This window comes from Rhinoderma darwinii, chromosome 5, assembly GCF_050947455.1.
Source record: "Rhinoderma darwinii isolate aRhiDar2 chromosome 5, aRhiDar2.hap1, whole genome shotgun sequence".
NCBI lineage: Eukaryota > Metazoa > Chordata > Amphibia > Anura > Rhinodermatidae > Rhinoderma > Rhinoderma darwinii.
Genome location: NC_134691.1, coordinates 57,820,227 through 57,844,506, shown reverse-complemented (window position 1 = coordinate 57,844,506; position 24,280 = coordinate 57,820,227). Strand labels below are relative to the sequence as shown.

At 41.7% G+C, this 24,280-nt stretch overlaps 1 protein-coding gene across 1 annotated transcript in view; it reads right to left on the bottom strand.

Moving 5' to 3' along the window:
* Positions 1-550: 550 nt before the first annotated feature.
* Positions 551-24,280, bottom strand: part of LOC142651393 (serine/threonine-protein kinase H1-like) — a 36,107-nt gene continuing 12,377 nt past the window's right edge. The window contains exons 2-4 of the mRNA XM_075826035.1: positions 17,264-17,569; positions 8,003-8,669; positions 551-1,507 (exon numbers count right to left, since the gene is read on the bottom strand). Of these exons, the coding sequence (XP_075682150.1) occupies positions 1,190-1,507; positions 8,003-8,669; positions 17,264-17,505 (1,227 nt within the window). The 5' untranslated portion in view covers positions 17,506-17,569 and the 3' untranslated portion in view covers positions 551-1,189. The remainder of the gene's footprint in view (positions 1,508-8,002; positions 8,670-17,263; positions 17,570-24,280) is intronic.

The window sequence follows — 24,280 nt, the reverse complement described above, 5'->3', positions numbered from 1 at the left end:
TCTATTCTTGAATATTAATTGGGGACGACATCCCGAGAAACGAAGGATCGGGCTGACCGTGTCAGAGCACTATGCAGCGTGATCTGCCATTAAAGAAGACCATGTATATTTATTTACAGCTGCACGGGTCATCGGCAGCTAGAACGTAAATATCCATAGTGTGGACGTCTAGTGGTGAAAGGACTTTTATGACTAGTAACGTACCTGTAGTTCTACAACTGTATAACTGTGAGCTGCTGCACTATACTATTGTATTCTTCACCAAACCGTCGCACAAGTGAATTATTGGGATTATGAATTAGCCACAGAGTTTGGTTAGGACAATCACAGTGTACAGAAGTCTTGTATCATTGGTATGTACTTATTATACCATAATACAGAATTTATGTGACCGTGAATGTAAAAATAGATTTAACAACGCGTTTTTCCCAAAAATTCTATGTGTGAAACCACCCTAAAGGGACATATAACTTAGAGTATGCACATGTTAAAATATTACAAATATAAATCTTAATTTTCCAGCTGATTTTATAAAGAATTGTCAGAAAACAGGAAAAGAGTAAAGCAATAAGTTATAAAAAAAGAAAAACTAAATACAAAAATCAGTTAAAGTGTACCTATTCTTTAAAAAAACAAAACCTTTGACATGTCAGAAGTTTTGAGGAGTGAGTGTCCAGGCACTGAGACCCCCACCGATCGCTAAAACAAAGTGGCAGAAGCGCTCAGGTGAGAGTTGTGCAGCTTAATTTCTGCTCGGCTTTTCACGGAAAGTTTCTGCTGATTTATTTTAGCGTTCGGTGAGGGTATCAGTACTCGGATCCCCACTGACGACAAGTCAGAATGTTTTGGAAAGTATAGGAATACTTTAACAAACTGACATTTCCAATAACATAGTCCATTGTCATGGGAACATATAAAACTAAGTATAAACAACACCTATTTCCCCATCCCCCACCCACCTTAAACACACACATAATAACATCCAGGATATGCCGAGTAGTATATATACATGGTTTGACGTTACATTATTTACAAGGATAATTTAGCAATATTAGTGATGAGGACTGGAACTATTGTTTTTGAGACTTCTAAATGTGAAGTTTTCATATACAAAGTCTATGAGTGATAAGTAAACTAGACGTACCAATCAAAAAAATATGTGGAAGAGGTATAACATTGTGTCAAATACTTATTGCAAAGCCTCATTGCTCACAACATGAGCATGATAACGCATATTGCGTTCCATGATCTCTTTCATCAACCGGGACTTGTTGGAGTTGCCGGACTTCATTGACTGCTCTGACTTGGTGCTCTGACACCGAGATGAGACTCTTCTCTTTAGATTTTGTGAGATTGATCTGTGAAGATTCTTCATGGATGATGAAGCTGCCATAGTTTTTATCCATGGATGTTGGATGGCATCGCTGGCTGATAAACGGTCTTTGGAATCTACATTGAGTAAGCGGTCTATAAAGTCCTTTGCAAGATTGGAAACACTTGGCCATGGCTGGAAAAAAAAATGTACATCTTATTTATTTTTGAGAAAATAGTAGTTATATAATTCATGATAACATAAATGATAATGATAAATATTCCTATACAATGGAGATATCAGAGTACAATTGAAGACAACTTGAGGGGGGAGATGTTGGTTAGATAGTTATGATAAAGAGAAGACAACACAAAAGGAGTGATTTCTAGGCTTCATAATGTAAGGCTGTGTTCACATCACCGTTCCTTTCCGCTGAAGGGTTCCGTCGGAGATGTCATTCGGGTTAACCCCTCAACGGAAAGTCGACTGCGCTATTGGTCCTGTCAAGAACAATGGAACACTGTCACAACGGTGACAAACGGAAACCATTAGCTAGGTTTCCATCACCGTTGAGTTCAATGGTGAGGGAAACAGAAGCTAAGGTTTCCGTTTACCTTTCCGTTGAGGGGTTAACCCGATGGAAACCTCAGATGAAACCCCTCAGCGGAAAGGGTCGGTGATGTGAACAGGCCCTTAGTCATCCTTTTAAAGATCTCTACTTACTATCAGTGAACTAATCTACTAGTAAGTACTATCTACTTACTAGTCTCTTCACGACACATACACAGATGTAATATGGCAGCTACACTGCATAGGAAATAGAGTCGGGAGCTGACACTATCTCCTATGCTTCTGCCGTTCCTACTGAACTGCGCATGCTCTGTGGCATGCGCGATTCACAGCGACCGGCATAGAAGCTGGTATTTAGGGGGAAATCCTGCCCTATTTTGTTGAAGACTGGCAGCACAGTAGGTAAGGTGTGTGTGTGTGTGCACTTGCTTATGGGGGGGGGTGTGGTTGGGTATGTGGGTGCTTGTGGGGTGAAGGGTTGCTTGTGGGGTTAGCGGGGTGCGTGCGGGGGTTAGGGGGTGCTCGTGAGGTTTTGTGTGTGTGGGAAGGTGCTTGTGGGGTGGGGTGCGTGCTATATTGCTAACTTTATTTTTTGTTTTATAGGTTCCGCTGGACCTATTGCACTACGTCGTAGATTTGTTGGACTACGTCGTAGATTCAGTGGACTACTGCAATGATCTACGTGTTTGTTTTAAATAAAATGGTTATCGAGTTTCTTGTGGGGGAGTTTTTATTTCAATAAAAATATTTTCTTAGGTCTGTGTTTTTTAATACTTTATTAGCGCCTTAGTAATGGCAGTTGTCTGTTTGACGACATCCATTCCTAAGTTGGGCTTAGTGTTAACCAGTAAAATGTCTAGCACTAACCCCCCATTATTACCCCAGTACCCACCGCCACCAGGGATATCGGGAAGAGCCGGGTACAATCTGGAGTGATGGTCAGGCACTGGGACAGCTGCAGGCTGGTATTATGAGGCTGGAAAGGGCCAAAAAACATGGCCCTTCCCACCCTGTAATGCTAGGCTGCTGCTACTTTATTGTATCTGGCTGATTATAAAAAAATGGGGGGACCACAGATCGGTTTTAAAAAAATAAATAAATATGAATAAATAATTTACAAAAATGATGTGAGGTCCCCCCATTTTTGGAACCAGCTAGATATAATAAAGCAGTCGCAGGCTAGGATTACAAGGGTGGGAATGGCCACGGTTTTTGTCTCTACTCAGCCTCATAGTACCAGCCCGCGGTCGCCCTAGTGTCCGACCATCACTCCAGATGGTCGGGTACTGGATTGTACCTGGCTTTTCCCAATACCCCTGGTGGCGGTGGGTACTGGACAACTGCCATTACTAAAGCTCTAATAAAGTATTCAAAAAAACACAGACATAAGAAAATAAAAAATCTTATACTCACCTATAGCAGACTTCTGTCTTCTCCCCTGCGCCGCAATAGAAACTAGACGTCAATGAAAAATAATTCCCTTAGGGCATGTGCACATGGCACTCAAAAAACAAGACATGTAAACGTTGAATACACTAGTGTTTACGTGTTTTGTGTGTGCTTTTTGCAGATTTTTTGTCTCGTAATTAGGACTCCCATTGACTCTAGGAACATTTGGCGCATTTTATGCACCCAAAAAATTGACCCAACGCGTTTTTTTAAAAAAACGCTTGCGTAATAAGGCACGTTGTATGTACTAATGGCTCACTTTCCCATTGATGTAAATGGACAGCTTAATCAAGTGTTTTTTTTACGCATTTTTCGGCATGTAAAATCTGCCAAAAAATGCGTCAAATACACGCCGTGTGAACGTGTCAGCTGAAAAGTCGTTCACCACAGGGTCTTCCCTCTTGAATTTCATCATTCTTAGGGCTAGTTCACACAGAGTTTATTTGGCGCTGTTTTTGACGCGGATTGACTGCAATGGGAGGCGGAGGTGTTTTTTTTCAGTGGGAAGAAAAAGCCTCATGCTCTTTCATCCCGTGTTTCCGTCTCTGACCTCCAATTGACATCAATGGGAGGCAGAAAAAGTGATTTTCGCTCAGTTTTTCGCTTGCTCAATGACCGAGGCCGCTTTTATGAGCGCTGCTTCCCCTTCATTTCGGTCACTGCTCACACTGAATCGCCGACACAGAAGTAGCGGCGGTTCACAGTATTACAAGCTTCTCCCTGTGAAATGAATGGGAGAAGGCTGTAATAGTGTGAATAGTGTGAACCCCCGCTACAAGCATGTCGGCGAGTCACAGTGTGAGCTCTGCAGCCCATTCAAAACAGCTGATCAGTGGGGGTCCCGGGTGTCAGGACATGGGATAAAGGGACACAGACTCCTAGGTAAGTATAATATATTTTTTGTTTTCTGAGCTGCGTTTTTTTTTGTGGCGGAATCACTGCGAACCCGCTGCAAAAAAAACGGAACAGCTGTTATTTGATGCGGGATTTACATCTCTTTTGGATTCAATGGGAAATCGCTCAACAAATAAGTGTTTACGTAAATACAATTGACATGCTGTGGAATAAAACTCCGCACCACAGGTCAATTTCTGAACAGTATATATGCAGCATGTGGATGACATTCGTTTCATCTCATACACTTTGCTGCTATTGTATTTGCTGCAGATTTTCCGCAACCAGTTCCGTTGCTGAAAATCCGCAGTATTTACGCAACGTGTGAACAGGCCCTAAGGCCGGGTTCCCACGTAGCGTAAACTCCGCAGAATTTCTGGAACGGAATTGAGTGCGGAAACTCTACAGCATTTACTGTAACATCAAAGTGGATGAGATTTAGAAAATCTCATGCCCATGCTGTGGAAAAAGAACGCAGTGTACACGTTAATAAATTGACCTGCGGTGTGGAATTTAACATGCTGCGTTTTTGTTGATTTTCTGTTGCGGGTTTTCCTCATTAAATTCAATGGGGATGCAAAATCTGCAGCACAAAGCCAAGTGTTGCGACTTTTACAGCGTAATCGCAGTGAATACGCCACAAAAATCGCAAATCCTGAAAAAACACATACTTACCCAGAACGCTCTCTTTCTTTCTGCAGTCACAGGCTACGTGAAAATAAGATGGACGGGGTAAGTATGAGCGCTTTCCTCTGCAGACCTGGAATCCGCAGTACATTCCTTCCGAAAAATCGCACCACATTGTGCTGCAGGTTTTCAGACAGAATTTCCGCTGCGGAAGAAAGTCGTTCATACTTAGCACCTCTCTCTTCTGATGTCGCTCTGGCCTCCCTGGATGACGTTGCAGGCCTGTGATTGGCTGCAGCAGTCACATGAAATGCAACGTCATCCCAGGAGGCCAGACTGCAGGAAGAAGGAGGGTGTTCTGGGTAAGTATAATTATTAATTTTTTTCATAGTTGCAATTTTTGCTGTGTAATCACTGCGAATACGCTGCAAAAGTCGCAACACTTGGCTTTCTGTTGTAGGTTTTGCATCCCTATTGAATTAGATAGGGAAAACCCGCATCGGAAAATCAACAAAAACGCAGCATAAATTGACATGCTGCGGAGTTCAATTCCACACTGCAGGTCAATTTATTAACATTTTCTAAATCTCATCCACTTTGCTGCTAATGTAAATGCTGCGGAATTTCCGCACAGAATTCCATTGCGGAAATTCCACAGCGTTTACGCTATGTGGGAACCCAGCCTAAGTTTGGTTTCCCACAGTGCAGATTTTGCATGCGTTTTTGTAGCCAAAACCAGGAACGGAACGTAAACATAAGAAATATATAAAGAAAGGCCTTATAGGTCTGTTCTCCTAGATCTAATTATGGTTTTGGCGAAAAAATAAATGCATGCAAAATCTGCAATGTGGGAACCCAGCCTGAGGGTCAGTTCACACGTAGCGTAAATACTGCGTATTTCGTTGTGGAAAATCCGCAGCATAATACAGTAGCAGCAGAGTGGATGAGAATTGAACAAATATCATCCACACAAATCTCATCCCAGGAGGCCGGGCTGCACTTAGAACAGTGGAACGAGTCGCTATGACAACGGCCGGGGGTAAGTATGAGCCTCTTTATTATTTTTCAAGCAAAACTAGTTTTTTTTCATGAATTGTGATATTTGCGACAGAATATAACAAAATTTGTCTATTTCTTGCAGGTTTTACCTCCCCATTGAATTCAATAGGGAAAACCCAGCAACAGAAGAGCAGCGGTTACGAAGCATAAATTCACATGTTGCAGATTAAAAAAACACACCGCAGGTCAATTTATGAACAGTTTCTTGACTTATATTTTCCGATGTGTGTGGACTTCTACTGAAATACGCTGCGGATGTTCCGCAATTAAATTCAATGCAGAAAATCTGCAGAGTTTACGCCATGTGTGTCCCTACCCCAATACAGGCTGTACGTCAGAATAAGCAGAAGATAAGTGATGCAATTTTAAAATCGGAATAGAAAATAAAAAAATTGCGACGGGCGATGATCTTCTAGAAATTCGGATAAGGAATATAAGCTTACTTTCCCTATTTGCTCATATAGATCAAAATTATTTTCCCACAAAAATGATGCATTTTAGTTTAGTCAAACATAGTCCACAAATCCATCTGAAAATCCCCCTAAACTATAGTCATCCGTAAATACCTTGAAAGACGCTATTTCAGAAATATGTAATTTTTATTTTTGTACTCACATGCCGTTTCCCGCTGTGTGATCAGAAAACATGCCGTGCGCTGCATGCTGATGCATAGAGAAGACATATCATTAGCAGAACAGCGGATTTCCCTCAGTATTAGGCATCATTTACACGAGCGTAATATACGTGCGTGCGAAGCGCCTGCTTTTCATGAGTGTCGTATGCACCTATATTAGGCTATGGTGCAGTGCAGACAGTGCGTTAATTTTGCGCAGCGCGGGTGCGTTGCGTAAAACTCACGACATGTCCTTATCTCTCGAGAGATCACGCTGAGACGTCACTCACTTCCTGCCCCAGGTCCTGCATCGTGGTGTCGGCACCAGAGGCTACAGTTGATTCTGCAGCAGCATCAGCGTTTGCAGGTAAGAAGCTACATCGACTTATCTGCAAACGACGATGCTGCTGCAGAATCAACTGTAGCCTCTGGTGCCGATGTGTCCTCGCTCGTCCGACACGATGCAGGACCTGGGGCAGGAAGTGACGTCACAGTGTGATCTCGCGAGGACACGCTGTGTGCCTGCACTGCCAGAAGCTGGGCGTTCTGAAGAGAAGTGGATGATACTTCTCGTCAGAACGCCCAGCTAGTAAAAGTAGTAAACACGCCCCGATGTACGCACATAATACACGCCCAGTTGGACTTTTACTTTAAACACGCCCACTTTGACTTTAGCAAGCCTCATTTGCATAAATACAAAAATGGTCATAACTTGGCCAAAAATGCTCGTTTTTTAAAAATAAAAACGTTACTGTAATCTACATTGCAGCGCCTATCTGCTGCAATAGGAGATAGGGGTTGCAAAATCTGGTGACAGAGCCTCTTTAATATGCGATCATCCGATCACTTTTATAATACACTGCAATACTTTTGTATTGCAGTGTATTATTGCCTGTCCGTTTAAAACGGACAGGCATCTGCTAGGACATGCCTCTGGCATAGCCTAGCAGGCATTCACTACAGGCAGACCTGGGGGCCTTTATTAGGCCCCTGGCTGCCATAGAAGACACATACACTTGGCGATCTTATCACCGGGTGTCGGTGGGATGAGAGGGAGCTCCCTCCCTCTCTCCAAAACCACTCAGATGCGGCGCTCGCCTATTGAGCGCCGCATCTGAGGGGTTAAACGGGTGAGATCGATACTGATATCGATCTCCCCCGTTAGGGCTGGGATGCCTCCAGCCCTCAGCTACCTCTGGTAGCTGAGAGCAGGGAGATTTAACAACTTCCTGCTCTGTTTATTTATACTGATGCAGCGCCATGAAAAGGCGTATGCATCAGAATAAAGCCCATTAGCGGCCGCCGTGAAAAGGCGTATTGGCGGTCACTAACGGGTTAAGCAGATATGTCAGGTGATATGATAGGTCCTCTTTAAGTCATGAAAGATATATGGGTGTGACTGAACATAGCACATAACCAGTACAGAGAAATGGAATATTGAGATCTACAGAATGTATCGACACACTCTGTATACTTACATCACTTAAGTAACTATATTTGCCTTTAAGGATCAGCCGATAAAGTCTTGTTCGGTTTTCATCTTCAAAGGGCATAGATCCACTTAGTAAAATATAAGTAATGACTCCAAGAGCCCACATGTCCACTGCATTACTATAGGGTTTTCTCAAAATAATCTCAGGTGCAATGTATTCAGGAGTCCCACAAATTGTCCTCATTGACCAGTCTCCTCCTTTATTACCAGAGTTTGCCAAGCCAAAATCGGTAACTAATATTTTTGAGTCAGCCCCAGGGTGGTAATAAAGAAGATTTTCTGGTTTCAGATCTCTGTGTGTTATCCCAAGCCCATGGAGGTAGTTTATACCATCTAAAACCATCTGAAGGACCTTGGTTGCATCTCGTTCAGTAAATGATCCTTTGGCAATAATTCTGTCAAACAGTTCTCCACCGGTGGCTAGTTCCATCACCATGTACACGCGGTCATGAGCCTCAAACACCTCAATTAGCTGGATGATGTTATGATGGCTGACCCGTCTGAGGATGTTAAGCTCTGATTCACAAACTTCCTTGCCTTCTTTGGCTCTTGTTTCAATCATTTTGATGGCAAATGGTTGTCGAGTAGCTCTATGTTCAACTCTTACCACTCTGCTGAAGCTCCCCCGTCCTATAAGAGCCTTGATATCATATCTGAAAGATAAATGATTTGATCAGGATCACTATTGTACAATATATCTGTTAGCTCATGCATCAAGCGGCCTCAGCGCTCTCAATGTAGGTTCTGTATTCAGGATCCCAAATGCAATGGAATTCCCTTCAGGATATATTTCCTAAGATCTAGTGTAATATCCTCTCTGATGATGTCATGCACCTAGGAGGATATAATCGGCTATTAGAGGAATAGGAAATTGTGACTCCATTGTATAAACATTAGTAATAAAAAAATATTTGGTCAAGAAATGTGTTTGGGATATTAATTTATGTCAGACGTGAATATCTTCTAGAAGCTACCCTGTAAAAAAATATGTACACGGTAACATAGTAATATAGTAATATTAAAAAAGACATAAATCCATAAAGGTCAATGGATTATCCTGCATTGTTGATCCAGAGGAAGATAAAACAACTGTATGAGGTAGAAGCCAAATGTCTTCATCTTAGGGAAAAAAAATCCTTCCTGACACTAAATATGGCAATTCAGAATACAGTAAATCCTTGATAAATCATCTGTAACATGGAGGAATGAGCTAGTATGGAAATTATACACTGAACTCTGCCTTTGAATTACTTAGTCACCCTCTGGGAAAAAGCTAAAACTGCTGCTTTTGTTTGGAGGGAAGGCATTCACTCCACCAGTTTTATTTACCTGGTTCCGGCCATATGGAGATCTATGGGGTCTTCATACTATGGCTGCATGTTCAGGTCCCGAGCAGCGGTTGTCATGAGCTGCCTGGGAACCTGTACAGGAAATAACTCTCTGCCATGTACTGTAGACCCCCATGGAATCTCTGAAACAGAGGGGACCATCTATACATAACTTTGTTATGATGAGTGCTTGGCAAAGAAAACATTCTCATCTTTTTCCCGGAGGGTGAGTTTAACCCGTTAGTGACCACCAATACGTCTCTTCACGGCGGCCACTAATGGGCTTTATTCTGATGCAATAGCCTTTTCACGGAGCTGTATCAGAATAAATAAACAGAGCAGGGAGCCATTAAATCTACCTGCTCTCAGCTGCCAGAGGTAGCTGAGGGCTGAGGGCATCCCTGCTCGAACGGGAGAGATCGATTTAAGTATCGATCTCACCCGTTTAATCCCTCAGATGCGGCGCTCAATAGCAAGTGCCGCATCTGAGTTGTTTTGAAGAGAGGGAGGGAGCTCCCTCTCATCCCACCGGCACACGGCGATAAGATCGCCGAGTGTCTGTGTCTTCTACGGCAGCCGGGGGCCTAATAAAGGCCCCCAGGTCTGCCTGTAGTGAATGCCTGCTAGGTCATGCCGTTTTAAAGCAGGGGCGTAGCTAGGGGGGGGCAGACGGGGCATGTGCCCCAGGCGCAACTTAGAGGGGGCGCCAGCACTGCCACCTCCTGCACTATAATTGTACCTGTGTCTATAGGACACAGGTACAATTAGAAGCAATGAATGGACGGGTACGTTCCGTGCCCGGCCATTCAGCTTTTCCACGAGTGAAGCGGTATCGCGCTTCCATCGCTGAAAGGCGCTGACTGACAGGGAAAATCATCCTGCCCAGCCAATCAGCGCCTTTCATAGACGCTTCGTTCAACCCCCAGGAGACCTGCGCAGAAGAGAGCAGGTCTCCATTGCTGCCGGCCGGCGTGGGAGCGGGATTAAGGTGAGTTTGAATAGTTTATTTTATTGTAATAAAAAAGTGTGTGGCATTATCTACAAGGGGGGCTTTATCTACGGGGAAGTGGCTTTATCTATGGGGGGCTATATACTGGGCTATATCAACAGGGGGGCTATATATAGGGGTGGGCTATCTATGGCGCACTATATACAGGGGGGCTATATACAGGGGTGGGCTATCTGTGGAGCACCATATACAGGGGTGGACTATATGTGGAGCACTATATACAGGGCTGGACTATATGTGGATCACTATATACAGGGGTGGGCTATCTGTGGAGCACTATAGGGGGAGCTATTTGTCGGACACTATATACAGGGGTGGGCTATATGGGGGCCCTATCTACAGGGGGCTCTATGGGGGGCACTATCTACATGGGGCTCTATGGCAGGCACTATCTATAGGGGGCACAGTGTGTGTGTGTGTGTGTGACACGGTGTATGGTGCTATTATAATTAGAGGTGCAGTGTATGGCGCTATTATATTTAGGGGCGTAGTGTGTGGTATAATGAGAACTTTATCTTTGTTTATAGGTGTAGAAATGTTGGAAAAGGGAGAAGCTGAAGACATCTGAGCGGCAAACTGCAGAAATGGGCTGTGACCGGGAGAAGTCATCATAGAGGTCTGGACCGGATGGAGAAAAAGAACTAGAATCTGAGACGTCACCGGTGAGTCACTTAATGTAAATGTTTATTCTGCCTCTAATCAGTAATGTAGTCACTGTATGATCTGCAGCGAGATGATGGGTGGAGTGATTATGATATGATTTCTTTTTTGTGAAACAGAAACTCCCAGCACATCCTTACCATTGTTCGGGCCATGTTGGGAGCTGTAGTTTTACGCCGTACATACCTATACGGCAGGGGTTGCACTAAATTGAGCTGTATTTGTGCTGGTGTTGTATTTATGTGCTGAGCTTTGTTCTGGTGCTGTATATATGTACTGAGCTTGGTTCTGGTGTTGTGTATAGAACTATATTGCTTGTAAAATGTACAAATGTTTTTATGCTCGAGTTACATAAAGAGAAATGTGGAAAAGAAATGACACGTCATTGATTGGTAGAGAAAACATACACGGCGAGGGGAAAGGAGATGTCGGGAAAGAGGTTGGGGGGCGCCAAACTGAATCTTTGCCCCGGGTGCTGGAGAACCTAGCTACTCCTCTGATTAAAGCGATCGGATGATCGCATAATAAAGTCCCCTAGTGGGACTAGTACAAAAGTTAAAAAAAAGTTGAATAAAGTTAATTAAAAAAGTGAAAAAAAATTGAAACACACAGTTTTGTGGTTCCGTTGGAGCTTTCCGTCGGGGGAACCCCTCAGCGGAAAGGCAAATGGAAACCTTAGCTTTTGTTTGCATCACCATTGATCTCAATGGTGACGGATACTTTGCTAAAGGTTTCCATTTTTCACTGTTGTGAAAGGGTTCAGTTTTTTTGACGGAATCAATAGCGCAGTTGACTTAACTTAATATCTTATCTTAAGATATTTGCTCCAGGTGGTAGACCTGAAAGTTTGCACTAATAATGTATGTGTACAACACAACTTGTGGGTATTCTGAATGGGTCTGTAGTCTAAAAAAAAAGTTAAATACAATCACCTTAGACAGACAATTATTAATTTATACACCTGAAACACCTCAATCACCCCTAGTACATGGATAAAAGAATCAGCATTTTAAAATGAACCAGTTTTGTGCAGTATAAGGGTATGTTCACAAGCTGAGTCAAAAACGTCTGAAAATACGGAGCTGTTTTCAAGGGAAAACAGCTCCTGATCTTCAGACGGTTTTTTAAGCCACTCGCGTTTTTCGCTGTTTTTGGCGCTTTTTTCAAAAGAGTCTATGAAAAACGGCTTCAAAAACGTCCCAAGAAGTGACCTGCACTTCTTTTTCACGGGCGTTTTTTACGCGGCCGTTTTTCAAAACGGACGCGTAAAAAAACTGCCCATCGGAACAGAACGTCGTTTTTCCCATTGAAATTAATGAGCAGATGTTTGGAGGCATTCTGCTTCCGATTTTTCGGCCGTTTTTCGGGTGTTTACGGCCCGAAAAAAGGCTGAAAATAGGCCGTTTGAACATACCCTAAGGGTATGTTCACACACAAACTCAAAAACGTTTGAAAATATGGAGCTGTTTTCAAGGGTAAACAGCTCCTGATTTTGAGACTTTTTTTAAGCCACTCACGATTTTCGCTGCGTTTTTCACGGCCGTTTTTGGAGGTGTTTTCTATAGAGTCTATGAAAACGGCTCCAAAAATTTCACAAGAAGTGACCTGCACTTCTTTTTCGCGGCCGTTTTTTTAATGTTGCCGTTTTTACCATTAAAATCAATGGGCAGATGTTTGGAGGTGTTTTGCTTCCAATTTTTCGGACGTTTACGGCCCATAAAACGTCCGAAAATAGGCTGTGTGAACATACCCTAATAGTGCCCAAGGGCACAGCAGTAGATATAGTGCAGATAGTCCTAAGGCTTGTTGAAGCTGGAGTAGAAGACAAGATGACCTGCAATCCGTCTATGTGCACAGCATCCACGTGAGCTGCAGTAAATAACTATACGGTATGTACAAGTATGGTTATCAATGAGAATCTCCATAGCATTACATCAGCTTCCAGAACGCGCTAATGCTAAAAACTGGGATCCAATTCAGAATAATATAAAACAGAAATCAAACCTTATCCCAGTTATAAAACCTTGTAATGGGTGTGCTTTTCATGGAAATGATCCTATTTGCATGTTCTGGGGACTTCTTTCTCCCCAGATGTCAATGACCTCTGCAATCTGTATGTGGCATAAAGTCTCTGCATTGTCCTCGCACACTCCAAAACTCACCCGTCCTGGAATATGGCCAAAGCTTTGCACTAATTGAATTAGATGGATAATCACCTTTGGCATTATATAAGGAGTGCTGTTCTCTTCGGATCATATACTAGAGGTAGCATGGCTTCATTTTTAATGCTTTATACATGTCATTAGATGTGGTCACCAGTAGTTATTCACTTGAGCAGAGTTACAATACGCAGTCTAAGGACGAGAGCCACACCGTGTTTAGTAAGCGTCCAAAGAGCTACACTGCTGGCCCTTCATTCTTTGGATTTATGGGGTGCCAGTGTTGAGCTGCCGCCAATAATAGCATATCCTCAGGAAATACCATTAATATTTAAAGCGGATCTGTCGCAATATTTGCAGTACTTTTTAAGAGCATTATATCATTTTTAAGAGCATTATATAATGACAGGTCCACTGGTCCATTAAAAATATTGTGCCATCTGGTCAATAGCAGCTAATAAGGAATGAGCTCCCCCCCCCCCCCCCCCCGCCTCTCCCCACTTTCTTGCTAATGATTGACTGGCGTGGTGTATACAGACAGATACAAAGCAGCGGCCAATCATTGGTGATGGTGGAGAGAGCAGACGGAGGGAGCCCTCTACTCATATATACAGCGGACTCCTAATTATCAGTCCACTGTATTACTTCTTAGCCAATATTTTTTGTACCATTTGGTCAACTAGACCAGTCACTGTAATATGCTGCCTTTAAATATGCTGCATATTCTTATGACAGATCCGCTTTAAAAGTACAGAACCTCTTTATGTATAAAATGTTCACCATAATATGATTGACACAACTGCTAAGGGAAGACATTAGCAACAGCCGGGACTGACAACAGTTCTTGCACCTCCGGTATTATTTCTAAAGTCAGCCACCAAGATGTTCTACATGCCAGTTAAGAGCCCAAATCCCAAGGGCGTGCCAGGAATGACTTATTCTACACAAAGTATAAACCAAGACATTTTGTAATGTGTATATAATTATCTAATCCTTTGTTTCCTCAGCCAGCATACTTGACTTCAAGACTGAGAGAAAACGATATATAGGAAGAAACCATAAGCAACAGCTAAATCATTGTCTGGTTGCACCCCTATATGCTCCGCAGTCATAACAGGGTGTACTGGGACCTCCTTTTTTTTAACCAGAGCTGCTACGGTACATGGGAGCTATGTACAATCCATGGGAAGCTCTGGTGGTTCGTATGTTTCTTATAAGTAGTAGCGGAGAGGTCATTTGCACTAGAAAATATTTAACATTCAATTCAATTGATAGTAAGCCTAAAAAAAGCCCAATTCCTATCGACTCAGAACACCAAAGAGTCCAGGGGAAACCATATGAGCAGCTATTTCTATACTTATATCTTTGGCGTGTTGATATTAAATAGTATGACTTAAATCGTTCATTAACATAAAGTATGCAAGACACGGAGATCATTTCCATAATGCGAGGCTATATATAGACCATGATGTGCTCGACCATTTTACTTGTCTGGACTTGTACAGCCAAATGCAGATGAAATATCTTTATCTGTCATCCCTCAAAAGCCTTCATGGTTCCACGATTTCACAACAGAAAGTAGAAAAGGTCTCAGTTAAATGACCTAAGAATTTTTTATTTTAATAATTTCATTTGTGTTTTTTTTTTCATTATTTCAATTACTCCTTTATTAATCCAGCTATCTCGAGGAAGTTCAAATGTCACATACTTTTTTATTAATTTACTGCTCTATTCAAGATTTATTACCTAGACACGCATGATGGTTGTTTTCACCAATTATTAGGCCTCATTCACAAGAGCCTTTAAGATTCACGCACGTGAAAAACGTTAATCTGGTCGGTGTGTGTTGCGTTATGCATCAGTGTGCTTTGCGAGTGGCATGCGTTATTCACGCACTCGCAATGCACATCTTTTTTTAATTATTATTATTTTCAATTGAATTTATGCGTAAATCACTTCAATGGGCGGCTAGGTGCATGATAACGCACCAATGTAGAACATGCAGTGAGTTTTACGCAGCGGACTCTCACTGCGTGAAAAATCACGCATGTGTGAATGGCCCCATTGAAATCAATGGGTCCGTGTGCTGTGCGTTGTTTCAACACACAGCACACAGACGTGATTCACGCTCGTGTGAATGACGGGTAATCCACTGCAACATATGGTTATTTGAAGACATAGTTGCCATCAGTATCAAGCTGAATGCATTGTAAACTTTGTGTTATCATTGCACACGCAGGACATATGATAGTTACATAATTACTGTACATAGTTGATAATGTTGAACAAAGACACAGATCCAGAAAGTCCAAACTATAATCCCACAGTGTTGACCCCTATGAAGTAGTTGCCAATTGCCTCATATAAGGGGGGGGGGGGGGAATTCCTTCCCGTCTCCACTTATGGCAATAGATTGATTCACTTGTAACCATCTCTAGTAATCTGGTACCCATAACTTGTGATATTATATCTTTCAAGAAAAGGCATCCAGGCCCCTCTTGAATTTGTTCAACGAATCAACCATCACAACATCCTGTAGCGGAGAGTTCCATAGTCTCACTGCTCCCACAGTAAAGAACCCCCGTCTATGATGATAGGAAAACCTCCTTTCTTCTAGACGTAGGAAATGCCCCCTTTTCATCATTACAGGCCTTGGTATAAAAAGATCATTAGACAGCTGTCTATACTGTCCAATAATATATTTGTACATAGTTGTTAGGTCATCCCTATGCCGTCTTTTTTTAACTAAATAATCCCAAGTTTGATAACCTTTTTGGTACTGTACTGCAATCCACCCATTCGCTTAATTACGTTAGTTACCCTCCTCTGCACCCGCTCTAGTTCAGCTATGTCTTTTTTATACAAAGATGCCCAAAATTGTACATAATATGTGTGATCTGGATAGTGATTTGTATAGAGACAAAACTATGTTCTTGTCATGCGCATCTATGCCTCTTTTTATGAATGCCATGATTTTGAGTTGCCTTGGCAGCAGCTGCCTGGCACTAGTTGCTAAGCTTAAGTTTAATGTCCACCAGAATTACCAATGCTCTTTCAGTGGCAATTTTACACAGCATCTTACTATTACACTAATACATAATTGTAAAATGTGTTTTCTCGGTCAAAGTTCATAATTTTACATTTATCCAAATCAAACCTTATCATTAAAGGAGCACTCCACTTTATATTTTTATTGCACCATCTATTTGTACATTAGTGTTTCAGTGGGGTGCAGTGTGCAAAAATACTTACCGATCCCCGCATCTTGTATTTTTCGGGTCCAGCGCCGCTCACATGATCTTCTCTCTGAGTTGTCTGGAATCACTGTGATTTTGAATAAACCGGACTTCAGGCTCTCAATGCATTCCTATGGGAGCCAGAACGAGGCCAGAACGAGGCTCCATAGGAATGCATTGAGAGCCTTACTTCCGGATTTCTGAACAGCAGCGATTCCAGACGAGGTCAGAATGTAGATCACGTGAGCTGCGCTGGACCCGAAAAACGACAAGATGCAGGGGGTCAGTAAGTATTTTTGTACACTGCACCCCACTGAAACACCAATGTACAAATGGAGGGTGCAATAAAAAAATTAAGTGGAGCGCTTCTTTAAGGCCTAATATATTAGGACCCTAGTCGCAAGTGATTGGTTCCAAAGTCATAATAATGGAGTACATTATTGTGTAAGAACCTGGACTTACTAGAGAATCATCTGGTACTCTGGTGGGCCAGTCATTCCTATACAGATCAAAGCAATGTAAATTTTCAAGATTCCCAGTGAGCTCCATCCGTGCAGGAGCACAGGTACTCACACTTTCCTCATGCTTTGCTTGTAATGTACAGCACAGTGTACGATCATAACCTTGGGGGTTATTTGATATCATTTATTTGAGTAGGAGATACTTGGCTTAGAAAAACTGAGGACCACTGATCTATCAATCTCAGTTGCCACCTGTTCTGCAATGACAACAGTCGAACCAATGCACATTTAGATACAGTGCACACTACTAGCAATGCTTGATCACAAGGGACAACATGTAAGCATTTACTTTTATGCAATACAAATTTTTCAAAAGCAACATGAAAGAACTTACCTAGCTGTAACTCTTTGGTCAAACTTTATGCGGTATCGGGCAACTTGATTCTTCTTTTCCTCCATGTCCCGATCTCTTTTAGGTTCTTCCTGCAACCCCCAAAACTCTGCCTTGCATTTTACTGGCTCACCACAGAATTGAACAGGGACCATGGCACGGATAAACTTGACATAGTACGGGTTCTTCTTGAGAGGAGGTTCCATGGGCTCTGGGAGCACCTTACTGCTGACTACGCACCCCATCTCAGGAAGATAGGAGCAAAATGAATAGAGCCAGGAGACTGGGACCCATCACACATCCAGTTACCTAAGACAAAAAGAATAGAGATTCTCCTGAGCAGCTTAATGAGCTCCTCCTACACACTGCCCATGACAACATCTAATAGCGGAGTGCATAGTGTGTGACACATAGACATGTAGCTGGAGAAGGCAATCGAGCAGAACATATCTAACCTCAGCTTTAACTTAAACTTCATTAACTGTAAGACACTTTTCAGACAGGATATGGGTTGCCATATTCACCAGGCAATCTTTTGACAAATCGTAAAGTGTATCTCCAGTTTCCAAGAGCTTTTTTAGCCAACCAGAATTGACCATTTGAACAAAGTCAATACCTCTATGCAGTCGAGGTGGTTTAATTTGGAGATTTGATGATCTTGTCCAGCTGAAATGTAAAGTTTAACATTTCTGCTGCTTTTTCCTCCACTGGGGGTTGCAATCTAAATTCAGTATGTATGTTGCTGCAATGACCTCAATCAAGGCCATGGAAAACGGGAATTTGGACTGCAAACCCTATGGAGAAAGTGGCTGCTAGAATCAGACCATTGGTGATTTGCATTTTGGAAAGAGTCTTGGCCAGAATATAGATGATGTAGGGTTAGTATGTGCAGTAGTCGCCATTTAATACATATGTTGAAACTTTGATGGTTCGTCGATGATTTTTTTGTTAATAATATAAATTTACTTTAATTCTACAGGGCATACAGTCTCCTAAGATATCAATCCAAAACTCATCAGGAGGAATAAATAATGAGGAGGGGTTGTATGGTGGCTGAGGGTACACTGGAGGAAGATTGGGGAAAAACTAGTGCAAATTAAAACAGTGCTCTGCTCCATAGCAATCAATTAGATTACACTTCTCACTTTTCTATGGCATGTCAAAAAAATCTGTAACAGCGCACCCGATATACTATGTGCCATTTATAATACCCTTTTTATATGGCAGAGGGACATTGGTAATTGGTAGCCAGGGGCAACTCTTCTACTTTTCCTTTCCCCTACTTTTTATAAATATTGGCTACTATATTACAGGACAGCGCCAGCTGCAATCAGAGCCACGCCACTGATAATAATGACAAAACGTGTCATATAATATATTCAGGTACATTCAAATAGACCATTGTAAAATAAAATACCGGTAGCACATCTTGTCTGTATGAAAGAACAGCAACGTTCAGAGACAATGAGGATGTTCAATCTGCATTTCATTAACCTTGAATATTTTTGGATTTTCTATCTCGGAAGTAACAGTCCAGACTGTAGAGTTGGTGGTTCATTAGTTTCTGTCTCACTTCATGACTCAACAAACACATACTATAGTTGTGTAGACTGACGGATAAGTGATAATTAAGTCTCAGAAGGAAGCTGTATGTGTGTGGAATCATTTTTTTTTTTCTCAGCTACTAATGATTTTTTACTTCTTGTGTATATGCAGTAATGCCTGTCTGAATGTGACATCTTACTTGTACCCTGGGTGACACTTCACCTGTACCCCACTGTCCATCACGCCCACATATGCAGCTGTTAGTATGGAGGGAAGCTGTAGTATCTACATATGAAATGTGATGACCGCCTACCAGAAGTAGCGTGCAATACACGTCTGTTATTTACCCTCCCCTGGGCTTGATGGCCTACTGAAAACTGTCAACAAACAGGACACAAAGACGTATCCACAAAGCTGGCTCGTCTGGTTTCACTATTCTTCTTGACTCTTTTTTTTTTTTTTAAGGTTTTTAGTTCTTAATTTATATGGGGTTTTATTTACATAACACAATTTAAATTATTTGTGTAGCCTTTTGTCTTAACAAGTCACATGAACAAATTGAAAACGTTGAAAAAATAATTAAAGAAACACAAACTGTAAATATATATATATATATATATATTTTTTTTTTTTTTTTGTGTTTAGGCCCCCTTAGGACACACAGTGTCTATAGACATGCAAAGATTTTTTTCTTACAGATTCACGTAGAATACCTCAGTTTTATGGAGATGCCACATACACACCTTCTTAGTATGTGATGTGGATGCAACTCTAAAGGGTTAATCAATTTCCACCAACTCAATTTTGCACTCGGATTGTAAATTGAGCATATATGACACCCCAACATAGTCCACACACACCAAACACACAACTCGCTGCGACTACCAACACTCACAAACAGGTTTAGCAGCTCACACACTGCTCTCCAGCAGTCAAGTAACACCCTAAAAAAGGCTATGAATTCTTTACAGCGTACAAGGACCAGACTTATTAAAGTTGTAAGCTTTAAAGGGTAACTAAATTTTAAAAACTTTGATATGTCATAGTGAAATTTCAGACGTTTTGATCAGTGTGGTCCAATCACTGAGACCCCCACCGATCGCTAAAAGGAAGTAGCAGAAGTGCTCAGGTTTGCGATGTGCCGTTTAGTTTCTGATCGGCTTTCCGAGGAAAGCCAAACAAGCGGTGAACGGGCTCATTAGAAAGTCTATGAGTCGGTAAACCGCTTGCTCGGTTTTCCGAGGAAAGCCGATCAGAAACAAAGCGTCACAGCTTCTGCAGCTTCGTTTTAGCGATCGTTGGGGGTCTCATTGCTCATGCCCCCTTCATCAAAACTTGTGACATGTCACAAGTTTTTTGTTTTAAAAAAAAATGTAGTTACCCTTTAATATAAAATGTACTGTGCTTACAAACAGGAATAAAAACATAACAAAATAAAAGAGCATACAAAAACATACAAAACTGTAATAAAATAAAAGCGAGAAAGCAACAGAAACACAAAAACACTTACAAGTTCTTAGTCTCTTCTGTTTCCTTAACTTGGATCTGACCTCGAGAATGTGAACATCTTTATCATTTTCCAAGTCAAGTTATACCCTTAGTCCTTGGGTCAGGTTTCCAGAGCTGCCCACCAGTTCATTAAGCAAATGAGATGTCTTATGAATGGACAGGGATGTAATAAGGGGAGGAAGGACCATTACATCACTATAATTCTTCAGGCCAAATAAGAGGTGGCTTAGGTGTTAAAAGTGACGCTATGTCTTCTCCATGTGACAAGGCCTAAAGCTCTGGTCACAACTATAAGCCTTTGTCCACCTCCACCTCCCCAACGCTAAATCTGTAACTGGACCCCTACCTACCATGTGCCATTAATAATACTTGTGTCTTCTTATGTGGCAGAAGGGAATTTGGCCCCTCCGCAGGCCTGGATGCAATGGCAACCTCTGCAGCCCCTATAGCTATGCTCCTCATAGTCCAGTACATCCAGAGCTATATAAACTGTGCCAGTATAGAGCATTCTTGGTGTCTATGCAAGTATGCATTTTCTTAATCCACTAAGCAAATGGTGCAATTTTTATCCAAAATGTTATAAACCAATGTGACCCGAGGGGAGAGTACACTTCTAAGTAAACCTTACAATCTAAAAAAGTAGGTTTGGTTCATGGATCCTGGTTGTGGAGATGGGTCGAGTTTGCGATCCGCAGTTTTCTTGCCAAAACGGCAAATTGTGAATTTTGCCAAACAAAGGCCTCTCTGCACATTGGTGAACACCTCATAAGGAGGGTATAAGGGCAAATATTAAGTAGGTCCCACCTGCCACAGAGGCAGAAGCAGGAGAGGATGTATATTAGCAAGTTGCACTCCACCCCGATTTCAACCTCTGAAACATCATTTGCTTATAATATAGAAACTCATGTTACAATCATTAAACATGTCCAATATAGAATAATATATTACCCAGGATGAAGTGAGGAGGAGATCTAGGGAGTACTCATTGCGTGCATGAAGTTGTCATAACCTCACTCATCCCCTGCAAATATCAATGATCTGCTAGTAATCACTCGATCCAGCAGAGGGAGTATTTCTTTAGGGTCTGTTCACAACTGCATCATTATTTTCCTTTTTCTGTTCAATCATAGGAACAGAAAAACGAAAATAACAAAGAGCCAGATGCGTCACATGACGGACACCAACGTTGTCCGATGGAACCCATTGACTTTAAACAAAGTCAATTTTTTTTTTAATTTTCGTTTTTCCCTCCCCGCCTTCCAAGAGCCCTAACATTTTTATTTGTCCGTCATTGCTGTATGAGGGCTTGTTTTTGCAGGACAAGTTTTATTTTTAAAAGTACCATTTAATGAAAAAAATTATATATATATATTGGGAAACTTTTACAAAATATTTTGTGAGGTGGAATTAAAAATAAACACAATTCTGCCAAGGTTTTGGGGGTTTTGTGTCACCATGTTCTGAGACCCAGAGCTTTTATATGAGGGCTCGGTTTTGTGGGGCAAGCTGTTGTTTTTATTGGTCCAAATTTGGGGTACATACCACTTTTTGATTACTTGTTATTAGCTATTTATGATAGTTTGGCATTTTATGTATGTGGCAATAGCAGTTATTTTTCTTTTCTATTGTTAACAACACCTCCCAAATTAATGTTATTTTTTGTATAATAAGTTAAATAATTTTCCAATATTCTTTCTGTATGAATTCCTCACAGTTTTCAAGATCTCTGCTTGTTGTTATTCAGTAGGAACATTTATTGTTTAATTTCAGTGGATAAAATTCTGTCCATGGTCATGTGATGGACACACAGGTGCACGGCTCGTTAGAGTTAGAGAATGTGTATAAGGGTAAGGAGCGGCACTGACGAAGACGCGACAGCTATTGGCCTCAGTAACAATGTGACTGGTCACATGATTGCCGGGATGCCTGTAGAAGAAGGGCACATTCAGACGTGGCAGAATTACTGTTGAATTCCGCTGTGGACAGTCCGCAGTGGAATTCTGCAGGAGCCATTTTTTACATTTGTTTCTATACATTTTTAGGAAACTTAATTCAGATGTTGCGGAAAATAACTTCGGAATTTAGGCAGCGGGGCAGAATTTTCCCTCCGCAGCATGCTCATTATGTTGCGAAGAAGAAGCGGAATTTCACTGCGGATTTCAGCCTTTGCAATGCAAAAACATAGATCTGCGGCAAGTCCGCTGTGATATCTGCAACGTCTGAATTACATGTCAAATGTGCAAATGTTGGTGCAGATTCGTTGCCCCGCATCTGCACCAACATTTGCAGAGGAAAAACTGAACATGGCCTAAGGGCATGTTCACAAGTCTTAACAAATTACGTCTGAAATTACGGAGCTGTTTTCAGGCGAAAACAGCTCCTGAATTTCAGACGTTTTTGCAAGTACTCGCGTTTTTCGCGGAGTCCATTACAGACGTAATTGGAGCTGTTTTTCAATGGAGTCAATGAAAAACGGCTCCAAAAACGTCCAAAGAAGTGACATGCACTTCTTTGACGCGGGCGTCTTTTTACGCGCCGTCTTTTGACAGCGGCACGTAAAATGACACCTTGCCTGAACAGAACATCGTAAGCAATAGGCAGATGCAGGCGTAATGGAGCCGTATTTTCAGGCGTAATTCGAGGCGTAAAACGCCCAAATTACGTCTGAAAATAGGCCGTGTGAACATACCCTCAGGCTGCTGCTGGGTTATTATCATAATGCTAGCCCTGACCCAATTACCCGAAAACAGACATGTATCAAAATTTACAGTAGACAACGCCGATTACAAATAAAAAAATAAATTTTGGGTTAAAACTATATTATTACCAGACCAAATGAGATAAAAAGTAAAAAAATAAAATTTTTTTACTACAAGTATTTTTTTTCAAACTGAAAGTCTAAAAATGCCCAAAAAAATAAAAATGATGTGTATAAAAATCATAAGAAAAGAAAACTTGTATTGATCATTAAGAAAACATGACAAAAATCACATTGCTAGCCCAACACAAAAAACAATTATAGCCGTATTACTAGCACGTGCAAAAAATCTCTATATGGTGGCTGGTCCTCTACCAGTAAATAGTAGGGCACAGAAGGCAGACCTGGAGGTCTTTACTAGGCCTCCGCCTGCCATGGCAATTAATGAACACCCCGCGATTTTGCCTCAGGGTGGGCGATCGGGGGACAAAGGGAGGCCCCTCCCTCTGTCTAACTGCTCAGATGGCATGGTCGCTATTGATTGTGGAATCTGAGGAGTTAAATGGTCAGGAGTCGTCTCCTATCCTGGCCGTTGCACGTGGGTGTCAGCTGTGTAAAATGGCGAATGTACCGCGGATGACGCCAAAGGGTTAAATGGTTCTGATTCGTTTGCGTAATTTTACTAGACAAAATAGCGCTGCATGGTGCTGGATTTTTGACAGAATTTGCAACAGAGGCTCCAACACAGACGTGAACACACCGGTAACTGTGTTTATGACATCCTTACATGCAGTTGTACTATGGATGAACCAGGACTGATGAAGCCCTAAGATTAAAGGTCCCCGTAAAAGCAACATATAGTCATACGTATGTCTTTAAGTGTTAGGGCCTGTTCACATCTGTGTCGGGCTTCCGTACATCGGTTCGGTTCGACTTTTCCATCAAAGGAACCAATGAACGGAAAGCCAAAATGAAACCATAGCTTCCATTTGTATTATCATTGATTTCAATGTTAATACTTCCGTTGCTGTTGGTTTCCGTTTGTTTCTTTTCTGGAAAGTTTTAAAAAATATATTTTTTTTGCGGAAACAATAGCGCAGTCGACTACACTATGGTTTCCATTTAAAGAAACATAACTTTATGTAACGGAAACAAAAGTAAACCAACTGCAACTGAAGCTTTACCATCGAGATCAATGGTAATACAAATGGAAGCTATGGTTTCCGTTTGGCTTTCCGTTTATCGGTTCCTACGACGGAAAGGTCGAA